General features: G+C 41.5%; 1 protein-coding gene across 1 annotated transcript; it reads right to left on the reverse strand.

Annotated features, from left to right (window-relative positions):
• Positions 1-2970: 2970 nt before the first annotated feature.
• On the reverse strand, positions 2971-18466 carry rab3ab (RAB3A, member RAS oncogene family, b). Its single transcript, XM_020479762.2, has 5 exons — positions 18290-18466; positions 9346-9570; positions 7531-7649; positions 4125-4249; positions 2971-3664 (listed from the first exon to the last, which is right to left on the reverse strand). The coding sequence occupies exons 2-5, from the start codon at positions 9568-9570 to the stop codon at positions 3474-3476; spliced, it is 660 nt and encodes a 219-aa protein (XP_020335351.1). The 5' UTR covers positions 18290-18466; the 3' UTR covers positions 2971-3473.
• Between the last annotated feature and the right edge of the window lie 1289 nt (positions 18467-19755).

Consider the following 19755-nt stretch of genomic DNA (forward strand, 5'->3'; position numbering starts at 1 on the left):
CAATATCAACACAATGTTTCCAAATTATTGACCTTTTTATGACAACACATAGTTTAATATGGCATTCCTATCAGTCCCCAACAAAGGCTGATATCAGAAAAGCATTCATCTGAGAGAGAAAAAGGATTTGGGACAGACTCTGGATAGAGAACTCCATCATGACCACAATCGGGAGAAGAGTAAAGAGTTGTCACTAGTTGTCACTGTCATCCATTCTATTGGCCAACATGCAATCATTGGAAAATAAAATCGATTACCTACGAGCAAGATTAAACTACCAACGGGACATTAAAAATGGTAATATCTTGTGTTTCACCGAGTCGTGGCTGAACGACGACATAAATAACACACAGCTGGCGGATTTTACACTGTATCAGCAGGATAGAACAGCAGCCTCTGGTAAGACAAGGGGTGGCGATGTATGTATATTTGTAAACAACAGCTGGTGCACAATATCTAAGAAAGTCTTAAGGTTTTGCTCGCCTGAGGTAAAGTATCTCATGATAAGCTGTGGACAACACTATCTACCTAGAGTTTTCATCTGAATTTTTCATAGCTGTCTACATACCACCACAGACAAATGATGGCACTAAGACCGCACTCAATGAGCTGTATTCCGCCATAAGCAAACAGGAAAACGCTCATCCAGAGGCGGCGCTGCTAGTGGCCGGGGATTTTAATGCAGTGAAACTTAAATCCGTTTGACCAAATTTCTACCAGCATGTTAAATGTGCAATCAGAGGGAAAAAAACTCTAGACCACCTTTACTCCACAAACAGAGATGCGTACAAAGCTCTCCCTCGACCTCCATTTGGCAAATCTGACCATAATTCTATCCTCCGGACTCCTGCTTACCAGCAAAAATGAAAGCAGGAAGCACTAGTGACCCAGTCAATAAAAAAGTGGTCAGATGAAGCAGAGCTAAGCTGTTTTGTTAGCACAGACTGGAATATGTTCCGGGATTGAGGAGTACACCACATCAGTCACTGGCTTCATCAATAAGTGCATTGATGATGTCGTCCCCACAGTGACTGTGCGTACATACCCCAACCAGAAGCCATGGATTACAGGGAACATCCGCACTGAGGTAAAGGTTAGAGCTGCCGCTTTCAAGGAGCTGGAAGCTTATAAGAAATCCCGCTATGCCCTCCGACGAACCATCAAACAGGCAAAGCGTCAATAGAGGACAAAGATCGAATCGTACTACACCGGCTCCGACGCTCATCAGATGTGGCAGGGTTTGCAAACTATTACAGACCACAAAGGGAAGAACAGCCGAGAGCTGCCCAGTGACACGAGCCTACCAGACAAGCTAAATAACTTCTATGCTCGCTTCGAGGCAAGTAACACTGAAACATGCATGAGAGCATCAGCTGTTCCGGACGAATGTGTGATCATGCTCTCCGCAGCCAATGTGAGTAAGACCTTTAAACAGGTTAACATTCGTAAGGCCGCAGGGCCAGGCGGATTACCTAGACGTGTACTCAGAGCATGCGCTGACCAACTGGCAAGTGTCTTTACTGACATTTTCAACCTCTCCCTGTCGGAGTCTGTAATACCAACATGTTTCAAGCAGACCACCATAGTCCCTGTGCCCACGAACACTAAGGTAACCTTCCTAAATGACAACCGACCCGTAGTGCTCACATCTGTAGCCATGAAGTGCTTTGAAAGGCTGTTCATGGCTCACATCAACACCATTATCCCAGAAACCCTAGACCCACTCCAATTTTCATACCACCCTAACAGATCCACAGATGATGCAATCTCTATTGCACTCCACACTGCCCTTTCCCACCTGGACAAAAGGAACACCTATGTGAAAATGCTATTCATTGACTACAGCTCAGCGTTCAACACCATAGTGCTCTCAAAGCTCAACACTAAGCTAAGGGCCCTGGGACTAAACACCTCCCTCTGCAACTGGATCCTGGACTTCTTGATGGGCCGCCCCCAGGTGGTAAGGGTAGGTAACAACACATCTGCCTCGCTGATCCTCAACACGGGAGCCTCTCAGGGGTGCGTGCTCAATCCCCTCCTGTTCTCCCTGTTCACTCATGACTGCACGGCCAGGCACAACTCCAACACCATCATTAAGTTTGCCTATGACACAACAGTGGTAGGCCTGATCACTGACAACAACGAGACAGCCTATAGGGAGGAGGTCAGAGACCTGACCGTGTGGTGCCAGGACAACAACCTCTCCCTCAACGTGATCAAGACAAAGGAGATGATTGTGGACTACAGGAAAAGGAGGACTGAGCTTGCCCTCATTCTCAGGGGCTGTAGTGGAGCAGGTTGAGAGCTTCAAGTTCCTTGGTGTCCACCTCAACAACAAACTAACATGGTCCCAGCATACCAAGACAGTTTTGAACAGGGCACAACAAAACCTATTCCCCTCAGGAGACTGAAAAGATTTGGCATGGGTGCTCAGATCCTCAAAAGGTTCTATAGCTGCACCATCGAGAGCATCACGGCCTGGTATGGCAACTGCTCGGCCTGCGACCGCAAGGCACTACAGAGGGTAGTGCGTACAGCCCAGTACATCACTGGGGCCAAGCTTCCTGCCATCCAGGACCTCTATACCAGGCGGTGTCAGAGGCAGACCCTAAAAATTGTCAAAGACTCCAGCCACCCTAGTCATAGACTGTTCTCTCTGCTACCGCATAGCAAGCAGTACTGGAGTGTCAAGTCTAGGTCCAAGAGGCTTCTAAACAGCTTCTACCCCAAAGCCATAATATCCCAGAACATCTAATCAAATGGCTATCCAGACTATTTGCATTGCCCCCCCATATGCTGCTGCTACTCTTTGTTATTATCCATGCATATTCACTTTAATAACTCTACCTACATGTACATATTACCTCAATTACCTCGACTAACCGGTGCCCCCGCACATTGACTCTGTACAGGTACCCCCTGTATACAGTCTCGCTATTGTTATTGTACTGCTGCTCTTTAATTATTTGTTACTTTTATTTCTTCTTCTTTTTTTTTAGGTCTTTTTTTTACTGCATTGTTGGTTAAGGGCTTGTAAGTAAGCATTTACTATAAGGTCTACACCCGTTTTCGGCGCATGTGACAAATACAATTTTATTTGATTTAGTTACCACAGTCACAAAGACAATATTGGCTAATAAAATGTATGATAAAAATAAAAAAAAAGCTTTTTGGTCTTAATTTAAGGTTTGAGTTAAGCATAAGGTTAGCAGTGTGGTTAAGGTTAGGTTAAAAATCAGATTTGAAGAATTTACATTGTAGAAATAAGTGGGGTTTAGCCATAATTATGACTTTGTGTCTGTGGTAACTAGTGACAACCAGAGTAAAGGGTGCAGAGGATCATGGGAAAAACAGAGTGAACTTCACGCATTCACCCATATGGAGTGATAGGTTCATTCGGGGGGAGATGGGTGAGTGGGGGTAGTGAGGGTGAGGGGACCTGAGGATGGGTTGATGTGGGGGGTCGTTAAGCTTTAGCATGCACAGTCCTGTTGGGGGGCTGCGGGCTGCTCGGTAAGCTGGGGCCCTTGCTTGGCCCCTGTGATGGCCGGGTCGGCGGCGTCCAAGCTCTCAGACATCTTTTCGCAGATGATGTCCACCAACCGCTCGAACGTCTGCTTCACATTGATGTTGTCCTTGGCACTGGCCTCAAAGAACTCGAACCCTGGAACATGGTGTCAGAATTTGGATCATAATGTGGTGGAGGTAGTTTGTCAAGCTAGCCTCATGTCTTGTGTATTCTTGCCCATTGGCTTCTAAAGCTAATGTCTGGGATTAAGCTAAACAAGATAACTTTGTATTGCCATTGTGTCATCCCTGTATGACATTTGGTGTCAGCTGTGAGATCTGTGTTCAACAGACAATTAGGCACAATTATATTTGTTTGTTTGCTTATGCCGCTGCTCCGGCATGCACTCTGGATAAAAGCAACTTCTACTAAGCGATTGCAACCAAATTATACATGTTATTGTTTAGCTGACAACTCAGACGATATAATCAAATCATCAGATAAGTAGCAGCATTAACATCACCAGTATCATTGAATGTACCTCATGTAATATCCATACATAGCTAATGTCGTTGTGGTGAGACCTGTGAGTTGGTGTTGTGTGATGTAAACTCACCCAGGTGTTCAGAGAGCTGCCTACCCCGGTCTGCTGCCACCACCCTCTCGTCCTCCATGTCACACTTGTTTCCCACCAGCAGGACCTGCGCGTTGTCCCAAGAGTAAGTCTTGATCTGGGTTGACCTGTGGCAGCCATACAATGTTTTTTAATTTAAATTTAAATTTTATTTTATTTAACCTTTATTTAACCAGGAAGGCCTCATTGAGATTTAAAATCTATTTTTCAAGAGCGTCCTGGCCAAGATAGGCAGCACCAAGTCATTACAAACATTACAGACAAACAACATGAAAAACTACAAGTAATCTTGTAAAAACCATTGAATTCACAAGAGTATAACAAAATCAAAAACAGCAAATTAAAAACATTGACAGGTCAGGGAATCAGTCTCAAGATCATTCATCAGTGATTTAAAAACACCAATCGGGACAAGTTCTTCCAGTTTAAAAGTATTTTGTAAGGCGTTCCAAGACGATGGCGCAGAGTACATAAAAACCCTTTTACCAAATTCAGTTTGGACATTTGGAACAGTTAGCAGGATAAAGTCCAGCGAAAAAAGCGAGTACCCACCACATTTCTGAACAATAAAAATGCCCAAATAAAAAGGTAGTAAACCCAAAATGGCTTTGTAAATAAAAGTATACCAGTGCCTGAGCCTACGAGTGACTAGAGAAGGCCAGCCAACCCTGGTATACAAAGTGCAGTGGTGCGTAAGGGTTTTGAAGTTTAAAATAAATCTCAAAGTGCCATGTTAAAGGGTGTCAATTGATCCTAAACACTGAGTGGAAGCATTCATATATAAAATATCCCCATAGTGTAGTAAAGGCATACATGTAGCTGATACTAGCCTCCTTCTGGCTTCAAAAGAAAAACAGGCCTTATTCCTAAAATAAAATCCCAATTTCAGCCTAAATTTTTTTGTAAGTTATTGAATATGCAATTTAAAAGAGAGGCCGTCATCAATTAAAATGTCAAGATATTTATATGAGGTTACAACCTCAATCTCCCTGCCCTGACAGGTAGTAATAGGTGAAAGGTTCAGAGGTCTATTTCTTGCTTTTGAAAACACCATTAGTTTAGTTTTGTCAGTATTGAGGATAAGCTTCAATTGACACAAGGTATGTTGAACAGTATAAAAAGCAGTTTGCAAGTTCTGGAAAGCTTTTGTAAGAGACGAGGCACAACAGTAAATAACAGTATCATCAGCATAAAAATGAAGTTGCGCATTTTGGACGCATTTATATAAATAGTGAATAAGAGAGGAGGACCAAGTACAGAGCCTTGGGGCACACCATTAAAGACAGACAATTTAACAGACCTAAGCCCATCAAATTGAGTGCACTGAGTTCTATCAGACAGATAGTTAGCAAACCATGCAACTGCATGCTCTGAAAGACATCCACTCGACAATCTCTGCCTTAGTATAGCATGATCAACTGTATCAAAAGCCTTAGAGAGATCCATAAAAAGTGAGACACAGTGCTGTTTTTTGTCAAGGGCTTCAGTGATATCATTTAAAACCTTCATGGCTGCTGTAATTGTGCTATGCTTCTTCCTGAAGCCCGATTGGTACATTGATAAAATAGAGTTAGTAAATCAAAACTATTTTAGCTGTTCACTTACAAGGGTTTAAAGTATTTTCACCAGGAGTGACAGCTTTGAGATGGGCCTATAATTATTTAAAAGAGTTGGATCCCCCCCTTTTAAAAGTGGTAGGACAAATGCTGATTTCCAGATTTTCAGAATCTCATTTAATTCCAGGGTTAGATTGAACAGATATGTAAGTGGTTCAGCTATGAAATCAGCTGCCAGATTTAAAAAGCAGGGATCCAAAAGATCAAGACCTGCAGGCTTTCTCTGATCTAAGTATTTCAGGGCTTTATGCACCACCTGCACTGAGAATGGCAAAAGGCTAAAAGTTTGACCAGCTCTCACTGGTTCATCCACACAGGGTTGTACAGAGACAGAGGACACTGAATCAAACAGCCTACCAGATGATGCAAAGTGCTCATTGAAACAATTCAGCATTTCAGTTTTGTCATATACAGCAACAGAGTCCTTCAAAACACATGACGGTAATTCATTAACATTACTGTTACCAGACATAGACTTAATAGCTTTCCAAACTTTCTAGGGTCATTCAGGTTATCAGTGGTAACAGATATAAAATATTCAGACTTGGCCTTCCTGAGAAGAAAAGAACACTTGTTTTGTAACTGCCTAAAAATAAGCCAATCAGCATCAGAACATGATTTCCTTGCTTTAGCCCAGGCTAGATTACGGTCGTGAATAATACAAGACATCTCAGACAAAAAGCATGGATTATCCCCACTTTAACCCTGAACCTGCAGAATGGGGCATGTTTGTTTACTATTTGGGAAAAACCATCATGAAAGAATTTCCATGCAGTTTCCTCATCAGGGACAAGTTCAATCTGCTCCAGTCAAAATAAAACAAATCATAAATGAAAGCCTGCTCATTAAAACACTTCACATTTCTCTTACGAATAAAACGTGGGTTTGTCTTAGGAACCTTAGTATTTCTAACAGCAACAACAGCACAATGGTCACTTAAATCATTACAAAAAACACCAACCACAGAATATTTATGTGGAACATTTGTCAATATCAAATCAATCAGAGTAGATTTATCTGGGTATTTAAGATTTGGGCGAGTGGGTGAGTTAATCAACTGGGTAAGATTCATAGAATTACAAAACATTTTTAAATCATCAGACACCGGCTTTAACCAACACCAGTGGAGATCACCAATCAAGATCATTTCACTGTAAAGAAGTTTATGGTTAAAAAATGGTTCACTATAAGAAAATATAACACACACACACACACACACACACTGATCCAGTGGTTATGAGCAGGTGCGTGAGGGTCAAAGAGACCCGATGAAGACCTCAGGGTCTCAACATTGTTTTTAATAAACTTTTATTAAGAGCATAGATCCAGTATGCAGTCTTCTTTTGTTTTCAGCAACCACACAGAAACAGAGATATGGTCCACTGTAGAGCCATAGATAACTTGGGTGACATTTTCACTGCACTGATTCACCTTTCAAGGGTTATCCAAAATGAGTTTGGAATACTGCAGCTTGCGATATGTTAATTTTGGGTTATTGTGAGTAATAGTGTTTTTGCATAGGATTGGGGATAGTGATTAGGAGTGGAAAATGCCACTTGGTGTCAACAGGGTCCCTGTTACAATCATGAATCTTAAACAAACTAGAAATATCTATGTGGCTCAAGTTCACTTGTTTTTATTTAGAAAAGGTCAACAAATTGTTATCACTCTGTTGTTCTTTCTGAAGAAAAGGTTGACAAACCAATTGAACCTCCTAGAGTCAGGCCTACTATTAATTTGCCACATGACCACATTCCTGCGCAATCACTTACCAGTCCTGCACAGCGTTAAAGGACTCCTCATTGGTGATGTCATACATGAGGATGAAGCCCATGGCTCCGCGGTAGTAAGCGGTGGTGATAGTCCTATACCTCTCCTGCCCTGCCGTATCCTAGAAACATGACACGCACGCACGCATACACACACACACACACACACACACACACACACACACACACACACACACACACACACACACACACACACACACACGTTGCATTACAATGAACACCACAGTTAAATTGACATGCACACCAATCATCTTGCACACCGATAACGACAGAACATTAAAACCCTCCAGTGATATCAAACAGTCTAGTGGCAGACTACTTTTGCTGCCAATTGATTATGATTGCACATCAGTAGCTTTTAGAGACCCTTTCGCATTTCCGCTGTGACTTGCCAAATATCTATTACCCTCCTTGGTTGGCATGTCAGAAGGGGCAGATTGAGTTACGACCTAAGCTCTAATGAATGCTCATGGAATGAATTAGGCCTCCCTGATACCCAATACTACACCTCTCTGAGCTGTGGCGCAACATCAGCCTCTATCCCCATTACAGATGACAAAACTCGGCTGGTTGGGCTGTATGTTAGGTTTAGGCTGCACATTATCTGTTAGAAAAGTCACATTTCTGCTTTGTTTATTTCTAGCGTGCATAATGAATCGGAATGCACATGTAAATATGTAAATTGGGTTAAATATGCACAGTATATTGTGTGAAACGAACGCTTTTATGTTTTAGGTCAGCCGTACTCTATAGGCGAATCGCGGTCTGGATCCGGACCCAGAATGGGGTCAATATGGACCACGGGTCCCAGCAACGTCAGCATAACCAGCTTTTTCAATTTTACTACACTTGTGTGTGTGCTGAGCTGACTGTATGCTGTTCTGTGAAGAAGGGGATGGGGAAGAGTGAGTGTGTATATGTAGGAGGTGAGGGTTATGCACTCAAGGGGAATGTGTAGTAATGGGGAAGGGTGCACAATCAGTCATCGCCCTCTGTGTTTTGATTGGCCAGCAGCCTTTCTCACTGAAGGCCTGGGAAAGGCTGACAACAGAACAAGCCTTCCCTCGTCACAGACACACACACCAACCCACTATAGCACTGTCTGATGTACAGTAGAGACTGTTCATGTTGACGTAAATGCAAACTCTACTGTACTGTACATGCCCACAATGATGTACTCCAACACATACACTGAATGCACACAACATTAGGAACATTTTCCCAATATTGAGTAGGCCAGCATTCCACAGGGATGCTGGCCCATGTTGGAATGCTGGCCTATGTTGACTCCAATGATTCCCACATATGTGTTAAGGTTTCTGGATGTTCTTTGGGTGGCGGACCATTCTTAATACACATTGGAAACTGTTGAGCGTGAAAAACCCAGCAGCATTGCAGTTCTTGACACACTGATTGGATTTAACACATGACATCAATAAGGGATCATAGCTTTCACCTGGATTCACCTGGTCAGTATGTGTCATGGAAAGAGCAGGTGTTCCTAATATTTTGTCCACTCAAGGTAGAGTAAGAGATCTAAGCAAGATGTAATGATGTATTTCATCCTCATGCCTCTCGGAATGTACTATATTCAAGCTCTAGAGCAGTGATGGGCAACTCTAGTCCTCGGTGGCCAGAGTGGTGTCACACTTCCCCATCCTAGAGATACACAGCTGATTAAACTAATTGCATTTTTAACTGAAGATCATGATTAGTTGACTATTAGAGTCGTTTTTGGCAGGGGTCTTGTTACACGGACATATCAACCATATGAAAGGAGCCATCTCCAAATCTCACCCAGATCTGTAGCTTGATCCTCTTGTCATTCCTGTAGATCGTCTTCACCTTGAAGTCGATACCCACCGTGCTGACGAAGGCCGGCGTGAAGGAGTCGTCAGCGTAGCGGAACAGAAAGCTGGTCTTGCCCACGCTGCTGTTTCCAATGATGAGGATCTTGAACATGTAGTCAAAGTTCTGGTCTGAGGACTCCTTCTGTCCATAGGTAGCTGTAGCTGAAGCCATCTGAAAGAGTAGAGAGAGTTTGTCAAATAACTGAAATTATCCCTTGTAATTGGAAATATCATGGAAACAGTTCCAATACTGATTCTTGGGTGATCACAGAGCAGTACTATTATTACATTGTGTTTCTATCAGTGGAGGCTGCTGAGGGGAAAACGGCTCATAAAAATGGCCCGAACGAAGCAAATGGAATGACATCATACACTTGGAAACCATGTGTTTTTATTTGATACCATTCCACTGATTCCGCTCCAGTCATCACCACGAGCCTGTTCTCCACAATTAAGGTGCCACCATTCTTTGGTTTCTATAAATGGCCTCTGGCACATTAAAAAGGCATACTTCAAAATGTATAACCTAGGATAAGCAGTGAAGGCCATGTTAGAAGTACAGATGAAATGATACAGAATGCCAAATATCCACCCAATTGATTTAGCACCATCAAGGCCTGCTTAAGCCCTTGCCAAACACAACTAGCATTAGTGGGAGAAGTACCTAATCATCGTACTTCAGTAAAAGTAAAGGTATATTAATAGAAAAAGACTGTGCACAATTTTACTGTCCTGCTAAGCTTTCAAAATGTAACGAGTACTTTTGGGTGTCAGAGAATACGTAAATAGTAAATTAAAGTCCAGATACCCCCCAAAACTACTTATGTAGTACTTTAAAGTATTTTTACTTAAGTACTTTACACCACTAACAACTAGTACAAAAAAGGGAGCAACCTCATCCATCACCAAGTGCAATTCATCAGTGTTCACCAAGGAGGAGTGGAATTAATTGATCAGAAACTGAAGGTACAAGAAGGTACAAGAAGACTGCATTACATCAATAACATTTCATCAGTTCCCATCAAATCAAATGTTATTTGTCACATGCTTCGTAAACAACAGGTTTAGACTAACTAACTTACTTACGGGGCCTTCCCAACAATGCAGTGAGAAAAAATAAATAGTCTAATAATAACACAAGGAATAAATACACAATGAGTAACGATAACTTGGCTATATAGACAGCATACCAGTACCGAGCCGATGTGCAGGGGTACGAGGTAATTGAGGTATATATGTACATATAGGTAGGGATAAAGGGACTAAGCAAAAGGGAGAGATAATAAACAGTAACAGCAGCAAATGTGATTAGTCAAAAGACTTAGTGCAAAAAGGCTCAATACAGCAATTCTGGGTAGCTATCAGTTAACTATTTAACAAACTATTTAGCAGTATTATAGCTTGGGGGTAGAAGCTGTTCAGGGTCTTGTTTGTTCTAGACTTGGTGCATCAGTACCGCTTGCTGTGCGGTAGCAGAGAGAATAGTCTATGACTTGGGTGGCTGGAGTCTTTGACAATTTTTTTGAACTTTCCTCTGACACTGCCTGGTATAGAGGTCCAGGATGGCAGGGAGCTAGGCCCCAGTGATGTACTGGCCAGTACGCAAAACTCTCTGTAGCGCCTTGAGGTCGGACACCATGCAATTGCCATACCAAGCGATGATGCAGCCAGTCAAGATGGTCTCAATAGTGCAGCTGTAGAACTTTTTGAGGTTCTGAGGGCTCATGTCGAATCTTTTCATCCAACTGAGGGGAAAGAGGTGTTGTTGTGCCCTCTTCACGATTGTGTTGATGTGTGTGGACCATGATAGTTGAACTTTAACCTCTCGACCTGCTCCACAACAGCCCCGTTGATATGGATGCTGGCGTGCTCAGCCCTCCTTTTCCTGTAGTCCACGATCAGATCCTTTGTCTTGCTGAAGTTGAGGCAGAGGTTGTTGTCCTGGAACCACACTGCCAAGTCTCTGACCACCTCCCCATAGGCTTTCTCATCATTGTCGTTGGTCAGGCCTACCACCGTCATGTCGTCTACAAACTTAATGATGGTGTTGGAGACGTGCACTGCCACGCAGTTGTGGGTGAACAGGGAGTACAGGAGGGGACTAAACACGCACCCCTGAGGGGCCCACATGTTGAGCGTCATTGTGGCGGATGTGTTGTTGCCTACCCTTTCCACCTGGGTGCGGAGCGTCAGGAAGTCCAGGATCCAGTTGCAGAGGGAAGTGTTTAATTCCAGGATCCTTAGCTTAGTGATGAGTTTGGAGGGGACAATGGTGTTGAACGCTGAGCTGTAGTCAATGAACAGCATTCTAACGTAGGTGTTCCTTTTGTCTTGGTGGGAAAGGGAAGTGTGGTGTGGAATAGAGATTGCATCATCTGTGGATCTGTTGGGGTGGTATGCAAATTGGAGTGGATCCAGGGTGTCTGGGATGATGGTGTTGATGTGAGCCATGAACAACCTTTCAAAGCATTTCATTGCTACAGATGTGAGTGCTGTGGGGCGATATTCATTTAGACAGGTTACCTTGGTGTTCTTGGGCACAGGGACTATGGTCGTCTGCTTGAAACATATAGGTATTACAGACTGGGTCAGGGAGACGTTGAAAATGTCAGTGAAGACACTTGCCGGATGGTAGCATCAGTTCAATGTGACAACAAGATATTCCTTGGCGAGGAAATAGTCCACTGACGATTCTCTGGCACCTGACAGGTATCAAAGCTTTTTACACAAAGTGGAACATTCGGAACTCCCTTATACTTACAACACCTATTTAATGATGGGTTGCTGGTTTTACATACCGATCATTCTGTCTCTCAAAAGATGTGAGCCATTGTCTATAATTTATTCAGCTCTCAACAGTGCATTCTAGAAAGATAGAGATGTCTGTGCCACATGCAATAAAAAATGACTTCAAATGAATGTGACTGGGGCAGACGGATTGACTGACAGGTCATATCTCTCAGGACATCTTCCCCTGTGGTAGAACAGTAGTGGGACTGTGATTGGTCATATCTGAGCAGAAGGTTACTCTGTAAGAACTTTTGGCGGGGTCACTTCTAATCTTTAGGGCAGCCCATCAGGAGTCGAGGTCCCTAAGGCTCTGTCTATAGTTGGACTGCTATCTCTACCTGGCTGCTGCATTGGAACACTAAAACTCCCTGAGATAACGTGTAAACAAGACATGCCCAGTATAATAGGTGCTCCGACAGATCGGTTTACAGAAAACACAGGGATGCTCTCTTTAATAATGGAACATTCAATTATTATTCAATTTTTTACACAAGAACCCTGAGCTGCTGGTAATAGTACTTGATTTGGATCTAAGTACCTAATAAGGACTTGGCATTCATCATACTTGCCATGTGTTAAATTTGATACAAGTTACAGGGAAACAGGCAAAGGACAAGAAGAACGTCCTGCACATTCTTCTTCCCTGTTTCACTGTATCAGGGCGAGCACACGGCACATTTTTAACCTTAGTGCACCTGTCCCCATAATGTCATTAAAACAAAAAGGCAATAATACTCTTGTTTTGAAGATCTACTGAGGCACTGTTCATATTCAACAAGGGTCTCATGGAAAACAGATTCAGCTTTTCAACACAGGACTCTTGTAATGAAAAAAGGAAGCACAAATAAGGTCAATAGCAAAAGCATGCCAGGTATTTAATTTTTTATAATTTTTTATTTTTTTAAATATGCAACCTGATCAATACTGCAAACACAGAATACAATCTAAATAAGTATTGATAAATAAACTGACTAAATGGACTATCCAACCTTCAGTATAATACATCACAAATGGCCGGAACCTGATAGATTCTGGTTTAAATGTAATCCCTGACAGGTTCTGGTTTAAATGTAATCCCTGACAGGTTCTGGTTTAAATGTAATCCCTGACAGGTTCTGGATTAAGTGTAATCCCTGACAGGTTTTGATTAAAGTGTAATCCCTGACAGGTTTTGATTAAAGTGTAATCCCTGACAGGTTCTGGTTCAAGTGTAATCCCTGACAGGTTCTGGTTTACGTGTAATCCCTGACAGGTTCTGGTTAAAATATCAGTCAAATTCAATGTCTGCTTACATTTTTGTCATTTAGCAGACGCTCATATCCAGAACGATTTACACGTGCAATTTAGGTTGAGTGCCTTGCTCAAGGGCATATCGACAGATTTTCCACCTAGTCGGTTTAGGGATTAGGATTGATAACCTTTCGGCTCTTAGGCTACCTGCTTCTAGTCGTGATGACTAAGGTTTCTCAAAGCTTTATCTGATGATAGATGGCTGTGTGCCTCTGCCTTACTTGAAGTCCAGTGTTACTTAATATACAAATACTGTTTGTCTCAAACACTTTTATCTTTGAACACCTTGGTTATGAGTGAAACAAGCTTGCGTTTGGACTTGTAGACTGAACACTAGTGTCCACAACATTCAAGCCATGTGGTTTTTACTTTTATTTCTGAGAAACATGATTTAGATGACAGGATGATAGGCCTAGACCGACCAGTAGGCCATAATTTCTCGATCTTACAAAGGCCTTATTGGAGGTGTGTAAACCCAATCATCGTTATTGAAGCCTCCCTTTCAAGAGATTGAGCAATTAGTCTAAATGTAATTAACAAATGCTTTCTAATCAACTATTGACTGAAATATGCTTCTTGCAATGTCATGCCAGGACTTAATGCTCCCTAGACTCCCTATGCCTTTCTAAGGACACAAGTCTGGCTGACCAGGAGAACTAATCACACAACTTGGACACAAAAAGATGATATTCATCATGATGATCGTACTGTATGTTAGATGAGAGACGCAGATTCAAAATAACTCCAATCAACACCATTAACCAAATACTTTTCAACCTCTACCAACTGAGGACAGGAAGAGGAGTAGCTGCCCGACTAAAGACAATCATGTTTGTTCCTACATGGTTTGTTCCCTTGTCTTTGGGAACACAGAGCGACCCGTGTCTGACGGGAAGAGGCGTATCTGTGGCATCAACTTGTGTCACTTGTCTTATCAGCCTAAAGAGATTGACAACATAACAACAGGTGTACAACTGGGATGATGCTCTGTGGCTACTCTGTGCTGTACTCCACTCAATATTTATTTTTGTTTGAACTACATTGCTTGTAATGACTATACGCTGTCTTCTTATAATATGTACCATATTATATTTTTTCATTTTTGTATATGCGAGTTAAGTTGTTTTTTTTGTCCTCTAAATTTGGGATTCCATTAAAACACTACAATGAATGTTAATGTTTGTCTCTGTCTTTTCATATTGGAAAATGATAAACAGATTATAAATAAAAAAAACAGTTGTGTAATATCAGCCGGGCCTAGACTGTGTCGGTGCACTATGAGTCAAACACCATTGATTAGTCTTTTGGATAGGTTCCCGGTGGCAGCTCGTTAATCCAGTTTTATTCCAGGATGATCCCAGAAAACCTGAGAGTCAGACCTGGGCATGTATTCATATAGCGTCTCAGAGTAGGTGTGCTGATCTATGATCAGGTCCTCCTTGTCCATGTAATCTTATTCATTACTCTTACTCTGAGACTCTTTATGAATACAGGCCCTGATCCAAACACCTCGAGATTAGGCAAGCTAATGAGAAAGGCAGCTGCAGTTTACCTCAGCTTAATCTGGCCCAAATGAAACAAAACAAGACTTTAGTGAAAGAAAATTGGGCAGTGCTATACATTACGTGGGCATTATTCCAGGGTAACTATAAGGTAATAACTTCCGTGAGTTAGTCAAGTTAAGTACAGGCTGTTAGCACTTATTTTCTAACATTAAAATAAAGCACCTAGTGTGTAAAAATCATCTTTCCTCGGTTGCAACACTCACTACCAAGTTCCAAACTGCCTCTGGAAGCAAAGGAAATGGGTTCCCATGGCTGAACAGCCGCACGCACACAAGCCTAAGATCACCATGTGCAATGCCAAGCGTCGGCTGGAGTGGTGTAAAACTCGCCACCATTGGACTCTGGATTAGTGGAAACGGGTTCTCTGGAGTGATGAATCACACTTCACCATCTGGCAGTCCAATGGACAAATCTGGGTCTGGTAGGTGCCAGGAAAACGCTACCTTCCCGAATGCATAGTGCCAACTGTAAGGTTTGGTGGAGGAGGAACAATGGTCGGAGGCTGTTTGTCATGGTTCAAACTAGGCCCCTTAGTTCCAGTGAAGGGAAATCTTAATGCTACAGCATACAATAACATGCTAGACGATTCTGTGCTTCCAACTTTGTGGCAATAGTTTGGCGAAGGCCCTTTCCTGTTTCAGCATGACAATGCCCCTGTGCACAAAGCGACGTCCATAAAGAAATAGTTTGTCAAGATCGTGTGTAAGAACTTGCCTAGCCTGCACAGAGCCCTGACATCAACCCCATCGAAAACCTTTGGGATGAATTGGAAAGCCTACTGCGAGCTAAGCTTAATCACATCACACCAACATCAGTGCCGGACCTCATTAATGCTCTTGTGGCTGAATGGAAGCAAGTGTCCGCAGCAATGTTCCAGCATCTAGTGGAAAGCCATCCCAGAAGAGTGGAGGCTGTTATAGCAGCATATTAATGCCCATGATTTTGGAATGAGATGTTCGACGAGCAGGTGTACGCATACTTTTGGTCATGTAGTGTTTATATAAAAAAAAGTGGTTCTGATATGAGGCCTATGTAATGTGAGGCAATATATAATCAATTTAAATGTTAGGACTTTAGAATGTCCATAATAAAAACAATTAATCTATTGAAGTGAGATACTTTAATTGATTTTCCCAGCTAGGCAGCCTGAAGAAGAAGCCATTGTGCTTAAGTAGCATTAAACATTCATTTTCCAAACCTATATCATACCCCAGGTGACCCAATTTCACAAGAGCTATAAAGAGTTGCTTGGTTGATCTAATTGGTAACTATCCTCCTAATTTGCAAATTATTTTGGTCTGCAAATTATTTTGGATTTAATTTATTTTGATTTAATTTATTTTCTTCCAAAATGAATAACATTTGGGAGTATTTAATGGTATTATAAGCAATTTTACATTACTTGTCATGATACAAATTGTTCATAATTATAAACTTTTAATTTGTTACATTCACTTAAAAAAATGTTCTACATTTAATCTCCAGGATAATGAGAATTAATGGTGGTCCTCGGAATGGAAAAGGTTGTGGACCACTGCTCTACAGTCAACATATTGCTCAAACTAAGAAATTATACTCCACAACAGACACACACAGCAGACATTTCCAAGTCAACTCCCTGCATTCTGCTTCAAGGATGAGTTGAATTAATGAAACAAAAAGTGATGCTTTATTACTTGTATTGGAAAACTAAGCATAAGAGGGATTTTTTTTAAAATTGACAGTGGACTGAATTGGACTGCATCAAATAACATGATAATTCATAGTGAGACACAAACCAGGGTACCAAAACATCCTGATAGAAGATTGTCTAAGATGGCATTTTCCCCCATCCAATCACATTTCCCCTTTTCTAAGAAGAATATGAGCTAAATATAGCATACGCTCCCTCTTTTTAGAGCAGAAGATATTATAAACCTGCCAGAATCACAATGTAAGCCTGCAATTATGAGAGTGGGAATGGGAGTTGTTTTTCTTTTCATGGGATGGGAGGAAACAAAAATGGATGCAGTGTAATCTAATGGATATTGTAGGACAGGCAATTGCGGCCACTATTAAAACATTGAACATTGAAGATTCCTTAAGACTTTTTCTGGGATGCCTTTCCCACAGAGTCCAGCAATAACATTGGAGTATAATCTATTTAAAGTATATACAAGGGAAATGCTCACACCAATTTAGACATGCCTGTATATAATATTGCCATGAGACTCAATAAATCATATTTGCAATAATATAGCCCTCCTGAAACATTGAATAGGCCAACCACATCATATCTGTCATACAATCTGTATAGTAGGGCTAGTAGCCTAAATGCTCACAGGTTTCTTATCATATAGTGTGGTATATCTACTTTCTGGGATTCAATGTATGATTATTTCAAATGGTCCCAATCTAACATGCAAAATGCTCAAGTAGCCTGTTTTAAATCATTTCTTATTAACTGTCCAATTTAACATAGCCTGCAGTACTATGTTGACAATTCCTATAAAATTTAGGAAAAAAAATTACATTGCATCATCATCATCCGAAAAATTAACAACGGTGACTTGGGTGAGTGAGCTGTCCTGAGATAACATTCAATAGGTAACTGACAAAGAGGCCCCACGGCTGCTTGCTGATGTGGTCGCATTCACACACACAGCATTATGATTCTCTCTATAGGTTTTGTGCTGTCAAAGCTGTGGTTATATAAAGACATCAAGGATTTAAATAGCCTACAGAAATAACATTGTAATGCCATTCAGCCTGTACGATCAAAGACGACCATGTTCGTTCCTGCATGGTTCGTTCCCTTTCTGAGCACAGAGCGACTCGTGTCCTACCTATCTATAGCGCATTGGATTTTACATATGGCATGCTTGATATCAATTCACGTAAACTATACATTGTTTCCTTGATGTAAGAATTCTCTCGCACTACAAATTAAGGATACAGATACAATATCGAGAACCAGACATGCTACTGTAACCGCTGGGCTATTTTAGGAATGCGGATGCTTTTATTTTTCTAGGCTTGAAGTGTCATGTATTACGGCATAATTGTAAACAACCCATATGGAATATTATATTTCTATGCTACTGCAATTACATTTCTCTCTAAAGCAAGCATATTATGTCAAATTAAGGATATTGTTCCTCCTTTATTCTATTTTGTCAGCTATTTCCACATGAAATCCTTAACACACGTAACTCTACACCAGGTATGACGATATAATGTTAACGCAGAATAACAGAATTCCCTTACCTCTAAATATTTATTTTAGACTCTTATTACACCAATGCACCACCGCGTCTAGCACCTGCAGAAACACCGACGTTATATGACTGACTGACAGTTTACGACTGAGGTGGGCCGGACCTCAATTTTGGTGTGGGTTGATTGATATTTCAAGCCACTAATCCTGGACCACGTTCACCGAAACGTCCTAAAATATTCAAGATACGTTAAACCCAGACCTATTTATTATTTATCCTCCTAGCTTGACCTTCTCTATAATTTATTTCAAAAGAGTGTCAGGAAATCATCAATCGAATGACATAGCCATGATCTTCAACAACAGCAGTTGATAATAACGAAAGCTTTTTGTTATCTCTCTTTCAATTATTTGAATAATGATGTCTCTGGTGTAAATAGCTTTAGGTGTTGGTTGGGTCTTATTATTACTTATTATGTAGTTGGATCATGTAGAGTCTACCACAGATTGCAATAATTGATTGTAGCCTTCACTGTTTATTGTGTTGTAATGGCTATGGATTGGATAGGGCTGCAGGTAGAGTAGTGGTTAAGAGCATTGGGCCAGTCACTGAAAGGTCGCTGGTTTGAATCCCTGAGGCAACTAAAGTGAAAAATCTGCTGATATGCACTTGAACAAGGCACTTAACCCTAATTGCTCCTGTAAATTCCTCTGGATAAGAGTGTCTACTAAAATGTAAAACATTAATAATTATTCTGCGCGGTGATAAGGAGAGAAACCGGTGGTGCTGTATCTCTGATTCCATAACTCCTCTGAACAATGATAGCAGGGATTTGATTTGGGACTGGGAGAGTGTCTGCCTCTGAATGGATGAGGAGCAGAGTGAAGGACAGCTGTGGCTTTGCAAACCCAATCTGGAAACAAATTGGCAATGTAATTGCTGAATTGTAGATATGTTTGACCACAAACCCTTCCAGCCTGTGGTTAAATCATTGGATTAAACCCAAGGATGGTAGGTAAATGATTCATTTGCTTTACTACATTGCAGAATGTTACCCTTTACTATTACACTAGAGCTCATGTCAAATAGAACCCAATAGAATCGGTTCATTCGATTTTCTCTTGCGATCCCATTTTTCAATACGATATCCCATACGGAGACCGGAAAGGGCCTGTTACATTTCAGACATGATTGATTACCTCACTGGTGACAGCCACTGGCTGCCACAGCCTACAGTAGGGGGGCCAATAGAGTAGTTGATTTGTAGCTTCCCATGGTGACATATCGGAGAACACTCTATGCCCACTATCATAGAGGTCCAGGAGCAGTCTGGCTCTTCTGCCGTCTGTATAAAACTCTTCGGGGGGACAGAACAAGGCCTTTGACAGTTAAAAAATGTTTTTGCCACATGATGATGCTATACTTCATTTAACACCACAACACATTCAAATGTGCTCTCAAAACACGTTTTACATATAAAAATGATTTTACTTTAGGCACTCTGTCCCATCCCAA

This window comes from Oncorhynchus kisutch, linkage group LG4 (genome assembly GCF_002021735.2).
Source record: "Oncorhynchus kisutch isolate 150728-3 linkage group LG4, Okis_V2, whole genome shotgun sequence".
Lineage (NCBI taxonomy): Eukaryota > Metazoa > Chordata > Actinopteri > Salmoniformes > Salmonidae > Oncorhynchus > Oncorhynchus kisutch.

Excerpts from the sequence above, each read along its gene's own strand:
- rab3ab (XM_020479762.2), bottom strand. The coding sequence starts at position 9,570 with ATGGCTTCAGCTACAGCTACCTATGGACAGAAGGAGTCCTCAGACCAG. Across the intron at positions 7,650-9,345 it reads GGATCAAGCTACAGATCTGG|GATACGGCAGGGCAGGAGAG; the intron begins GTGAGATTTGGA and ends TCATGTTTCTAG. Across the intron at positions 3,665-4,124 it reads GCAGCTCTCTGAACACCTGG|GGTTCGAGTTCTTTGAGGCC; the intron begins GTGAGTTTACAT and ends ACCATGTTCCAG.